A 12,314-nucleotide genomic window follows, 5' to 3' on the forward strand; every position below is an offset into this window, starting at 1 on the left:
ACATGTGGCTTACTCAAATTCTAGTTCAGGGCTGACTCGTCACCTCACACATAGATACCACATCACTCCCTCTCCCATAGAAGAGATATATTGGGTGGCAGGGCACATGCTTATACAAGGTGCTGTGCCTGTTCTTTGGATAAATACAGGGCTCTGGACCATTTGATTTGGCACTTATTCACACACCAAAAATAAATACAATTTTACAAATTCATCATCTAGCCTGAAAGCTATCACACTTCTGGTATTAAGAGAGGCTACATACAAATTGCATCACTGAAAGTGTATATGTATTGTGCTGTTGAATCTCTAAAAGCACAATCCCCTCCCAGTGAATTCAGGAAGATCTGTAACAATAGCTTGGGCAGGAAGGATCTAGCAGGTGGTTACAATTTATTTGTGCCAAGAGACAAAATAAAAGAGAGGTCATCACAGTTACGTAGAGAGCCAGGTGCTCTATGGCTTTTCCAAACATGTTGAAAAATGTCTGATGACTGAATACAGAGCTGAGGCTAAGACTAATTGCTGCCTCTTTAACAACTGGACATTTAAACCCATTCAAATAAAATGGCCCTTTGAGGTCTCCATGCTTGAAACGTGGGGATGCAAATAAGCCAAAGTCAAAATGAGGTATGGAGATTAGTGTCTGTCATTATAGTTCTTGGACATGGAAGAAGGAACTTTGTGACTGAACTGGAGGTGAAATTGAATTGGCATCTGCTGTTGTGAAAGAACTTCTGGGAGCAGAGAAGATCTCATAGTGCTAGTGAACTGATCATATTCTTCATGTGCCTTTTACACCAGCAGGCAGAGCCCTCCTCCAATCCCCGGGGAGAGTAGTGGCCCTTTCTGGAATGTTCCTGTGGGTTTTGAGGAAGGGCTAAGGTAACAGTCATCAAGGAATAGTGAATTGCAGGGGGGACCAGAAGTTCAAAATCAAATGTGAAAGTAAAAACCCTTTCAACCATGTAATGGTTGCTTGAGGTCAAGATAGGTGCTGGTGGTGTTATGGTGACATAATAGAAGACCAGATTTATCACTCCTACTGCTGCAGTTCTGCTAGAGAGAGGAATAATTTTGTTGGAAGCCTGGCACTAATTAATCATGTCTCATTTATCCACCTTTTTTCACCTGTGTTATAAAAAATTGTAAACAGTAAAAAAAAAAAAACACAATGTCTGGACATAAGCAATTAGCAATGTCATCTGCCTTCACCAGAATGACCATTGATGAAGTTTGGGAAGCTGGTTAAATTGATAATGTGGATGGGTACCTGAAGCCTATGAACTAATGCATGGTTCTCAGCATAGGGGGTCACAACTGGGGGAATCAGAGGGTTGCAGCCATGTTTCCCTTCCCATATTGGAGGGGGACTTGATTAGATTTCAGTTAGATGGGAGAGGAATCCCAGGAGAAGATCCCAGTATGGAAGATGTTGAGAACCATTGTCCTGGTGTTTGAAATACTCTCAGATGCATCCTATAATTGATCTGGAATCATTTGTGGAACATACTCTACTGAGGGTTTACTTTTATTGTAGAATCATAGAAATGTAGGGCCAGAAGAGACCTCAAGAGGCCATCTAATCCCGTTCCCTCACCCTGCTGAAGCAGAACCAAGTATACCTACACCATCCCTGACAATGTTTGTCCAACCTGTTCTTTAAACCTCCAGTGATGGGGATTCCACCACCTCCTGTTCCAGTGCTTAACTGTCCTTATGGTTAGAAGGTTTTTCCTAATGTCTAACCTAATGTTTTTGTTATTCCTCTCTATCAATTTCTCTCTCTCTCTCATTATAGCTTTTTAGTGTTTTTCCTATTATTTTCTGTCTGCTCAGATATCCACATTATAATTGGTTGAATAGCGTAAAAAAGAGATTTGCAAATATACATGGTGAGTTTATTTTGATGTTATTCATGAGGTCACATGAGTTTTCAGATTGCTGGTGGACTCCGTAGTAGTCATTAAAATGATTGTGAATCCTGATAACTTCACAAAATTTAAGCCCAAGTGAATATTCATCATGAAATTCATCTCAGAAGTTTGTTATTCTTTATGGGCTTTCTTAAAAACCCACTGAATAAGAATGAAGCCCTGTTTGCTCTTTGTTAGTCATCATTTATTATTTTCCATTTTAAAACTTTCTGTCATCCAATTAGGGAGCAGAAGTAATACCATGTGACTTTGATTATTAACCACACAGTACAAATAGCAAGGAATTGAATTGAACCATTCGCAGACATTTTACAGGCTGACATTTGTTCTCAGAAGCTAGTGAATACTGATGGATAACAAATACATCTGCAAAAATGGGGATCATTTCATGAACAGAAAAAAGGGCTAAATCCATTATGTAATTTACTCAGAGTTAATAATGTAATCTGAATGTTTCTGTTTCTTTCTTTTCTTTTGAGAACACTGTTTATTGGTCTTTTTATGTTTATTTAGGAGTTGCACCACAGATACACAGTGTAATGCTGGATTGAATACTGAAGTCTTGACTCAGGCAATTGGCTTCAAAGTTTATGCCATAAGGTCTTGATCCTTCAATGAGGTCTGTGTAGGCACAATCCTATGCCCATGTGGAAAACCAGTGAAGTCAGGGAGGGGACCACTAGGCAGGTGTCAGAGTCAACCATACAGATGTAGTTGCAAGGTCAAGAACTAAGGGTGAAATTCACCCTTCTGCAGAGATCCTCTGCCACAGGAATGAATTTCACCCTGACTGACTGACTTAAATGGGAGTCTTGGCTGAACAGTGACAAGATTCCCAGCGGGACGTAGGTGGGGCAGAGGACTAGAAAAAAACACTTTCTTACAGGTATTTTTGATGAAAATCATAAATATCTTTGTCTATGTATTTTAAGAGGTTCCATGTTTTATTTTGTTCTCTTAAATGTCACAGTCCTGTTTGTATTGCTTTAGATGGCAGTGACACCTTGTGGAACTGGCCACTCACGCAGCATCTCCACAGCTTTACTAAGCATTCAGCCAGATGGCGTTCGTGGGTCACAATAAAAAAATGCAGCGACAGTTTTAATCATGAGCTACAGTGTATGTTCTTCTGCTTTGGTTGCTGAGAGACTGCAGGACTGATTCTCAAACTGCAGTATGTGAGCAGCTCCCATTGAAGTCAGTGGCTGTAGAGTCAGAATGCCCAGGTAACAAATACATCAGCTAGTAGTTTGTCAAAACCCTGAGGTATCGATGTTGGTGTAATATTTTCAGTGTGTGACGCTATCAGTGAGTGTTAGGAATTTTTGAGAGCGTCAGACACCTTTCATGAGATGCTCTGCACCATGTCGGCTTGGGCCCTAGTTTAAAATCTCTAAACCTTTGTTCACTTAAGATAGGGTCTACACTTACATTACTGTATACAGTACAGACATTGCACACCCAACTGGCATAGGAACAAATGGCAGTGAGGCACTGCTTAGGTGAACAGAGTAGAGTGCCCTGAACTGCTGATCCCCAGGGTATATACCCTACATGGCTCTCTACACTCCCAAGCCATGTCTCCTTCATTTACACTGCTATTTTTAACAATGTAGCATCCCGCCGCCTTCTTGCTGCCAGAGCCTTTCCCCATTGCAGAGACCATCTCTGTCATCAGGGAAGGCTCCAGCAGGGGGAGGCCTTTCACTGCCAGGTATAGCTACACACTGAAGTAAGTGTGGATGCAGCCTGCCTTTCAGTTGCAGTATGTAGCTACACATACCCTACACGCCACTGCACGTGTAGACAGGGTCTTAGACAGCACAGACGGTGCCACTCGAGTATGTACCCAGCGTCCTGGGTGGGTGGGGCTAGTCTGTGCAGCCACTCCTGCTGCTTCAAGTTCTGCAATCACACCTCCCAACTGCAGTGTAGACATACATACTTTAGACTGTAAGCTCTGGAGGCAAGGACTGTCGTTTTGTTATGTATTTGTACAGTGCCCAGCACAAAGGGGCTTTGGTTCATGATTGGGCTCCCCGTACACTACTGCAATACAAATAATTAATAACCATAATCAACCAGTGCAACGCAGTAGATGTGCTTTTGGAATATAATGTGATGAGAATGCCTGTGTGGCGCTCTGCTCTGCTGAGCAACTTGAGCTTGAGATGTTGGGAGAAAATATTAATCTTCAGGTTTGCTCTTTCTTTCAGGGGGTTCACGAATCTAAAGGAGTGACTGAAGACTATTTGAAACTGGAGTCCCTGATACAGAAAGTGGTTTCCCCTTACTTGGGCACATATGGTCTGTATTCCAGTGATGGACCCTTCACACACTCTTCTTGTATTTTGGGTAAGAATAAGAGGGGCCTTTAAAATGTCATTGATTTGACACAGTGCAGATGGCTAGGCAAAACCTTTGTAAATACATCAGGCTGATGCCAATAAAACAGGTGATTGTCGATGCCCGTAGAACAGAGACACTCCGTTTCCTTTATGGTGTGCTGTGGGCACACAAAATCACAGCTAAGCCTGACCAAGCCTCGTCCAGCTTTTGAAATGCTGAAATACAATTTGTAATGAAAGAAGCTAGACGTTTTATGGCCTGGGTTATGCAGGAAGTCAGACTAAATGATCAGAATGGCCCTTCTGACCTTAAAATTGATAAATCAGTTTACATCGCTATACCAACTTTCAGTGAGAAGAATTGAACTCAGGATGCTTTATGGACAATGTGTGGTAGAAAGAGAGAGGATGTGCAGACACAAAAAGGGCGTGCAGCTATCACTTTGCATAAATGTAGCCATTTCTGGAGTGGAGCATTATGCCCTTTTATCAGGACCCAGCAATCTTATCTGACTGTTTAGGACAGGAAGTGAAGGTGAAGGATGATCAGAAGCACTCAATGTCTTCCATAGAAGATTCCAGCTGATGTCAATGGAGGTGGAGTTAGGCCAATACCAAATGTTATTCCACTTGAATACTTGATACTGTTGAAACTCTAGAGAAATACACAGGTACTGCAAATCAGAATGGGAAAGTAGTAATTGTACCAATAGTTTTAAAAATGAGTAATTTGCTGCCCATCTTGGATATATTTTAAATTGTGCATTTTCTGGGCAATCAATTTAATCCATTTTCTCATATGAGTTGTCAGCTCATGGTTTTCATATGAAACTGAATTGAAAGTGGATTGTATTGCAACAGGCATTGAAAGAAACAAATGAGTGTGATGTGAGTAAATCTAGGCTGATTATCTTCAGAAAACAATGCTTAAAAAGAACTGTTTTGTATTCAGTGCTGCTATTACAGGGACATGAAACAGTGTCATTATTAGGGCTGCTTAGGACACCAAGCCCTAGGGTGCCAAGGAGCATGTCCCATGAATGTAACTTGGAGTGAAGCAACATAGGCACTTCAGCAGCTAAGCCTGGTCTGGTGGGTCCCAATAACCACTCAGACACATGGCTAAGGGCAAGAGTATTTTACTAAGGCTGGCAGGAAAGGGAGAGGTTGCAGATATCAAGATACAGAGGTTTAATCAGTTCAGAGTAAGCAACAGCGGTAAATATTTGGGGCCTTGAGGACAGCCCAACCGAGAGTCAGGGTTCTTCCACTGTAGTGCCTGGGGGTCTGGGGCATCCTTTCCAGTTCTGGCTCTATTCAAGCAAAGAGGCACTTGCAGGTTTCCAGCCCAGGCTCCATTAGCCTCTCGGAGGGCCCCTCTGCACAGGCTCCCTCCCCAGCTGCTGCTGTTTCATCTTCCCTGGAGCTCCTCACTAGCAATGCACTGCCACTTACCATCAGAGCTGGACTACTTCCTGGTTCAGGACCTTTCCCCTTATCTGGCTTGGAGGAAGGGGATGTGCAGTGGGTAAGGGGCTGATGGGAGTTGTAGTCTCCCGCTTAGCAGATTCATCACTGTGGCCCAAATGTGACATTTTTTGAAAACTAGCTTTGACAAAATGCAAGGCCAATAGAAATAGTCCCACAACAAATTAATAACATTCCAATGAAACAGGTTTTAAAATAAATAAATACTCTGTGCTCTATTTGACACTCAAACACTCATGCATTAAGGCCTTACACTGGGGATTTGCCAGCAGTGTTGCAGTGTAGTGATGCTCCTCTACATCCTCAGCTGATGGTGCTCAGCAAGAACTGAACCCAGGTCCAATGGATTTAAAAGCATGAGTCTCTCTTGCCTTCCAGCTAATAGACCTGGACCTGGTCCCTTACACTGCTGGCCATAATTGGGCCATAGGTTACAGCTGCACCTTGAGTGACCAAATAGCAAGTATGAAGAATAGGGACAGGGGAGAGGGGTCATATATGCCTATATAAGACAAAGCCCCAAATATCAGAACTGTCCCTTTAAAATTGGGACATCTGGCCACCCTAGCTGCACCTGTGCAACACCAAGGCCATGTCTATACTGACGGCGGCAAATTCTCTGCTGCCAGATTGATCTTTCTGGGTCAATTGAGTGGTCAGTGTAGACCCACTCAATCAATCAGGAAGTCGATGCTGGTAAACCACCCCCTCAAGTAGCATAGCGCTGTGTCGATGGGAACAGGCACAGCGCAATGTAGACGGCATGCAGAAGGGAAGCAGAGCAGTCAACGTGAGTTACGCAAGCTACTCTGCGTAGTTTGCGTAACTCCCGTCGACTGCTGCCGAATCTCCAGGTAAGTGTAGACCAGGGCTAAGTGTAAACATTGGGGTATGTTATACCATACAGATAGGGCTTTGCACCAATGCTGCTATACCAATGGCTGGCCACTGATGGATAAGAATGTCCATACGAGGTCAGACCAAAGGTCCATCTAGCTCAGTATCCTGTCTTCCAACAGTGGCCAATGCCAGGTGCTTTAAAGGGAATGAACAGAGTAGGGCAATTATCAAATGAACCATCCCTGTCTTGGAGTCCCAGCATCTGGCAGGCAGAGGAAAATCCCTAGTGTAGAATAAGATGTAAGAATGTGAAAGTGAAACTGACTACAAACAAAATTGAAACTGACTCCATCGATTTTCATTGTCTAAGCAGAGAGGAATTCAAAATGTAAACCTAGGTGTAGAAACGTGTTTGTTTGCAGTATGTGATTTCTCTATTTGAGCAGATTAATAGACAAACATTTTATGGCTCAGATCTCTTTGTTTAAGGGCTCTGTACTAAATTAGAGCAGCCTTCAGCTTTATGCATAGCTGCCAAAAGCCCCTGGGGCTATTCTGGTAGGTGGGAAATCACTAGAGCATAGTTTCACTCTTTTCCCCAGCCATATCCCCATGGACTGGGATGGTGAAGTGACAGGAGCAGCAGGGGAATCCTTTGAGGACCATATCCACTAGCTGTATGATTGTTCCTGCTCAAAACATCCTGAGTGGTAGCCAGGATCTGACACTGTAACTAAGAGAACAGTGGAACCTCTGAAAGGTTGTTTAATAATCATTTCAATCTTGTATGAATGTTTTATGAAACTGGCATCAGTTCCAAAAGGAACTGTTTTGTATCAGAAATACAAAATTGCTGCCACCTAGTGGTCATTCTTTGAAAATGGAGCTGTGAATTAACTGAATTCTAGCAACTGTACAATAAAAATGTAGAATACTGTGAAATCGAGTTCAGATTTCTTCACCCAATGAGATAGGTTCTGATATTACTTTGGGCCACACAGCACAAGGGTAGTACATGTAATCTCAAATTAAGTTTTTAAACCAAGGAATTCCAAAATGATTATGGATTTGGGGTGTCTTAAAACTGGCCTGATTTGCAGAGGACAGGTGATTGATGCATAACTGTCACTCACTCTTGCAATTATATCGCAATATAATATTATATCACAAATATAATACAATATTTGGCATTTTTCTTAAACCCTTAGTGCTTGGAGTTATGTGAATATTAGAGAATCTCAGATTTATTTTTTTAAGTAAGTTTCTAGTCCTCTTGGTTGTGCAGAAAAAAGAAGATATGATCCCTAATGGCTCAAAAACCAGAAGGTAAATAAAAAGAACCCAACATTTATTCTTTTCAAAAGCTCAGGATTTTAAGCCAATCTCATGATTTTTAAGACCCAGACTGATTATTTTTGAATGCTTGGGTTCAAACTTCAGACTTCAGAGATTTTAATTGAGATTTGTGTCTGTTTACAGAGAAGCGGTTCTTCAGACGTTCAAAATCAAGTGACATCCTGGCCAAGAACCCTGTGGTGAGATCAAAAAGCTACAATAACCCATTGCTGACCCCCGTAGCTGAGTATGAAACAGAAGGTATTGCAGCCAATGGCACTGGCATCCGAAGGCACTCCGTTTCTGAAATGACCTCATGCATGGAGCTACAAGGATACTCCAACCTCACAACCATCATGGACAATGGTTCCAAAAGCTCTGTGACAACTACCAAGAACTCACTCTCAGGAGAACAGGAAAGGCCCAGTGCAGTGCAATGTTCCGGCAAACTCAATGCAGTTGAGCAACAGCAAGGACTCTTTCACACCATGGATGATCAAAATAGGCTGGTCAGGGACCCTGCCTTGATTCCAGTCCCTTCTTCCAGCCCCGAGAATATAGTGGACCAGATTTTGGAGTCAATTGACTCTGATTCTGAAGGAATTTTCATAGATTTTGGCCGAGGTTGTTCAAATTCATCAGCATACAACGTGGACGTGAGCAGACAGAGCATCGTGTGATGGACAGGAGACAAAATCTTTGGTTTTATTGTTATATACAAGTAACTGGTATGTTCAGCAACACAACAGGGAATAGATATACATCCAGGGCAAATTCCTCAGCTGGTGTAAATTATCTGAGCACTATTAAAAATCAGTGGAACTACTATGACTTACACCACCTCATGATCTGGCCCCTAATTTTCTTTTTGAGCCACCAACTTATTTTCTTCCCACCATTCTGCAGTAAGATTTCTTACTGTCTTTGTAAGATTGTGGATTGCCTATGTTTGTTTATTTGTTTTCTGAATGGAAAAGAGTCTAATAGACCGAATGCTCTTAGTGCAACTGAGTCTGTGCATTTATTAGCATAGTCCATTGTATGGCTGCGTTCACCTTTATTTTTAGATGTCTTGAAAGATTCCTGTAAAAGTGCACGTTGCTCTTTGAACAATACGATCTTGGCTGGAGAAAAAAAAAGTATTTTTTTTAAAAAGAACAAAAAATGTGATCATAAATGTAGCAGGATACAATGATTTATAGTGACTCCTTTTTCTTTTCTTGATATGTCTTGGATGCACTCCTCTGATGACAGTGAGTTAAGATTATTAAGAAAAAAGTAAGATAAACAACAGTGTGCTACAACAACAAAAAGGTGATGCAGTCCCCAGCATCCAGTGTTTTGTTTCACAGCCAATATAGTGTCTAGGTGAGAGAGATGTCCTAAAACTGGCTTTTAGGACTGTGTTAATTTGCTTCTAATGTGACACTTCCAAGAATTTTGTGCACTGGTAACTCTTGGACAACTCTTCATTCTATGGTGAGGTTTCAGCAGAACACAAGTTACTTGTTTCCTGTGTAAATAAAGTTATTGGCTTTCAATGGAAATCTTCATTATTTATCGATGTTCTTAAAGGAATACTATGCTGCAGGTATTGTAATTAGGCATTGATCTTTAAAGACTTAGAGTATGAACCTACAGCCCTTCTGAGTATGCATAATCCCTTCTCATATCTGTAGTCCCATTGGAGTAAGTGGAGTTTAATCTGTTATGAGATGTGTATAAATGATCTCAGGATCAAGCCCCCAGAATGGTACAAAGGAATTTAGCCACATGACATCCAATAACATTAATGTGAACTGTGCAGTTAAGTCCCAGTGCCACCTAGCTCTTTGACCTTAAGGTTAAAGTAAATGTAGAGCTCATTAAAGTAACCACATAACAGTTATCTGTCCTGAAGGAGTGAAGTTCTGTAATTAGCCACAGAACATGAGCTGTAGTCCAGACAACAAGTGTGGAAGCTTCCATCACACGACTTCTTCATCATGCTTTAGTTCTGCTCAGGAGGGGCCTTGGAGAGACCTGCCTGCTTGCTTAGTCTCTTACTGCTATGGATGGTCTGGCAAGAGTAAGGCATGTGTGAATGGAGGTGCTCCAGAACCTCGCAGTGCCCACCCAGATTGTGCTGTGAGTAAAAAGAATTTTTCCATCGCATGAAATTTATTTAAAGGGGGAGAGGGGGATTTTTTTTCTAGACAAAACTGTTACTAGCTGTCACAGAATGGGATGCCTCTTTAAGGTAGTCAGGTTTAGCCCCACCTGTGACCAATTAGCTGCCTCCCAGGTGATGGGCCTAAGACCAAGTGATAGTTGAAAGGACTAGATGAAAGGCTGGCAGGCCACTGATTTGAGAGTGAGACATGCAGGGAGTACGTAGGCTCTTGCAGGAAATGCTGGCTCAGAGGAAGAAAGCTGGTTTGTTTGCTTTATGTTGAATTGGTTTTGATATGGAGAAATAAGACTCAACTCTGGAGAGACTGAAATCCTGCTGCTTTTGGGAGTGTGATTTGATGCACTTGCTGATGAGTTAGTCCCACTGATGTACAGTAGCAAAACTTGGTCTGGGCACACTCACTAATTAGTGTGGGTGATGCATGATAATGAAAGAATCCAGCTTAACACTAAACTCCCATTGTTATCAGGGCTGGCAGTTAAAAACATATTTATGTTTACTTACAAGCTGAGTACATTTGCTATGGAAAATGCTGACATACCGTAAACATGGAACCCTGTGGTACCGTTTTAGTAGAAACACTTCTCAGCATAGAATCATGGTTTAAATTTGTTCAGTGCTGGTCAAAATACACAGATATTTCCAAAATTAGGAAGTGCAAATTGGCACTCAGGTGCTCAAATGTGGAATTGGGGCATCAAAGTGACCAAGCTAGTCACATATGAGAAGTGGGCGCTGTATCACTCTCTAAAGGTAAGGTTCTCCTGGAATTTCACTACCCAGGAAGTGGGGCTTAAGTGTATCATAAACAGGCCTGCCGATGGGTGGGAGAGGCAAAGGGGGCAATTGCCCAGTGGCCTGGTGATTTTAAAAAGGGCCTGGGCCATGGGTGGTGGTGGGGTGAAAGCTTCCCCTAGGGGAGGCTAGCTCCCCATCCCGCCTCTTCCACCTGTGGCCCTCACCCACAGTCCACCCCCTGGTCCACTTTAGGCCCTGTCCTGCTCACCACTGTGTCCCTCCCCACCAGCCCTCCTCCCTGTTTGGACCCTCTCCTCTCTTCCACACCCCACTTTCCCCACTTGGCCTCCCTCCCGCCCTACTCAGCCCCCCCAGCCATCGCTTACCTCATGTGTCCCTCCTTTTCTCCCCCGCTCGCCCTCCCATTGCTGCTCACCGTGTTCCTCCTCCTCCCTTCCCCATTCAGCCCCCTCAGCTGTTGCTTGACCTCTGAGGGAAAGGGGAGTATAGAAGAGAGAAGGGGGATCCATCCTTGGGGAGGAGAGAGATGCCGCAGAAAATAGTCTGTGTGGGCAAAGCGGTACTGTTCTGCCCTGAGGCCTGGAATTCCTGTTGGCGGGCTTGATCATTAGGATGACGTGCTTGAGCTCAGCAGGGCCAAGGTGAGGTAATGGTGCAGCTCTGCAATGAGTGCTTTTTGCTGAATCATGTAGAGTGGTATGGAGTTTGGACTTGCACATTCACATGTGTCTCTGCGTCACATGAGGATGACCACTGCACTCTAAATGTGTGAGGGGAAGGGGAATGCTGGCTTTCAGGATCAGTACTGAGCCAACCTTCACTTGGAGCCCCACAGAGTGATCAAGAACCCATGTTCTAATGTGCGGCCAGTCCAAATGCTTTGTAAATTGACTGAGTTTGAGATGATGGTAGCTTAAGTATGACCTTTTCCTTCCTTCCCACTGAGAGACCCATTTCAAAGAGAAAGCGCACGCCGCCCCTGCTATCTTAGTAGAGGTGGAAGGAGGGAAATCAGAGACTCATTAAAAAGAAAAGCTGAGCTGAATCTTGAAAAGAGTGAAGGTGGGTGATGGAGAAAGTGGCAGAAGCTAACTAAGTGCCACCTTGCTAAAGGATATGAAATGGCTTCTAACTTTGTAAATGCTACAATAGCACAGGGTCGGTAGCACTGCACACTCTTAGGTCAAAAATATTCTTCTGACACATGCTTTCAACTCACCAGCAAAATATGCTTTCCCCCTCTGCTTTCTCTGTTCTGAGCTTTGCATTTCATACACCCTCTTCTCTATGCATCACCTCCCTCTCTCCCTCCCAAAGGAAGCACAAAAGTCTCAGAGGACGAATGGTACCATATACCCAAGATATAAAACAGTCCAGGAAGGGATATTTGAAGCCACTGATACCCATTTAAAAGTCCCAGTGATGTTAGCTGAC

The 12,314-nt window shown here is 43.0% G+C and overlaps 1 protein-coding gene across 3 annotated transcripts in view; it reads left to right on the plus strand.

The window, feature by feature from the left end:
* PRR5 (proline rich 5) overlaps positions 1–9,489 on the plus strand; it is a 155,701-nt gene extending 146,212 nt beyond the window's left edge. For all 3 annotated transcript variants that reach the window (XM_067559349.1, XM_067559350.1, XM_067559348.1), the window contains 2 exons: positions 4,154–4,292; positions 8,093–9,489. In XM_067559349.1, the coding sequence (XP_067415450.1) occupies positions 4,154–4,292; positions 8,093–8,628 (675 nt within the window). In that variant the 3' untranslated portion in view covers positions 8,629–9,489. The remainder of the gene's footprint in view (positions 1–4,153; positions 4,293–8,092) is intronic.
* The last annotated feature ends 2,825 nt before the right edge of the window (positions 9,490–12,314 follow it).

The sequence above is a fragment of the Emydura macquarii genome, unplaced genomic scaffold (assembly GCF_026122565.2).
Source record: "Emydura macquarii macquarii isolate MOO-44397 ecotype Brisbane River unplaced genomic scaffold, CSIRO-AGI_Emac_v2 contig_2205, whole genome shotgun sequence".
Taxonomy (NCBI): Eukaryota; Metazoa; Chordata; order Testudines; family Chelidae; genus Emydura; species Emydura macquarii.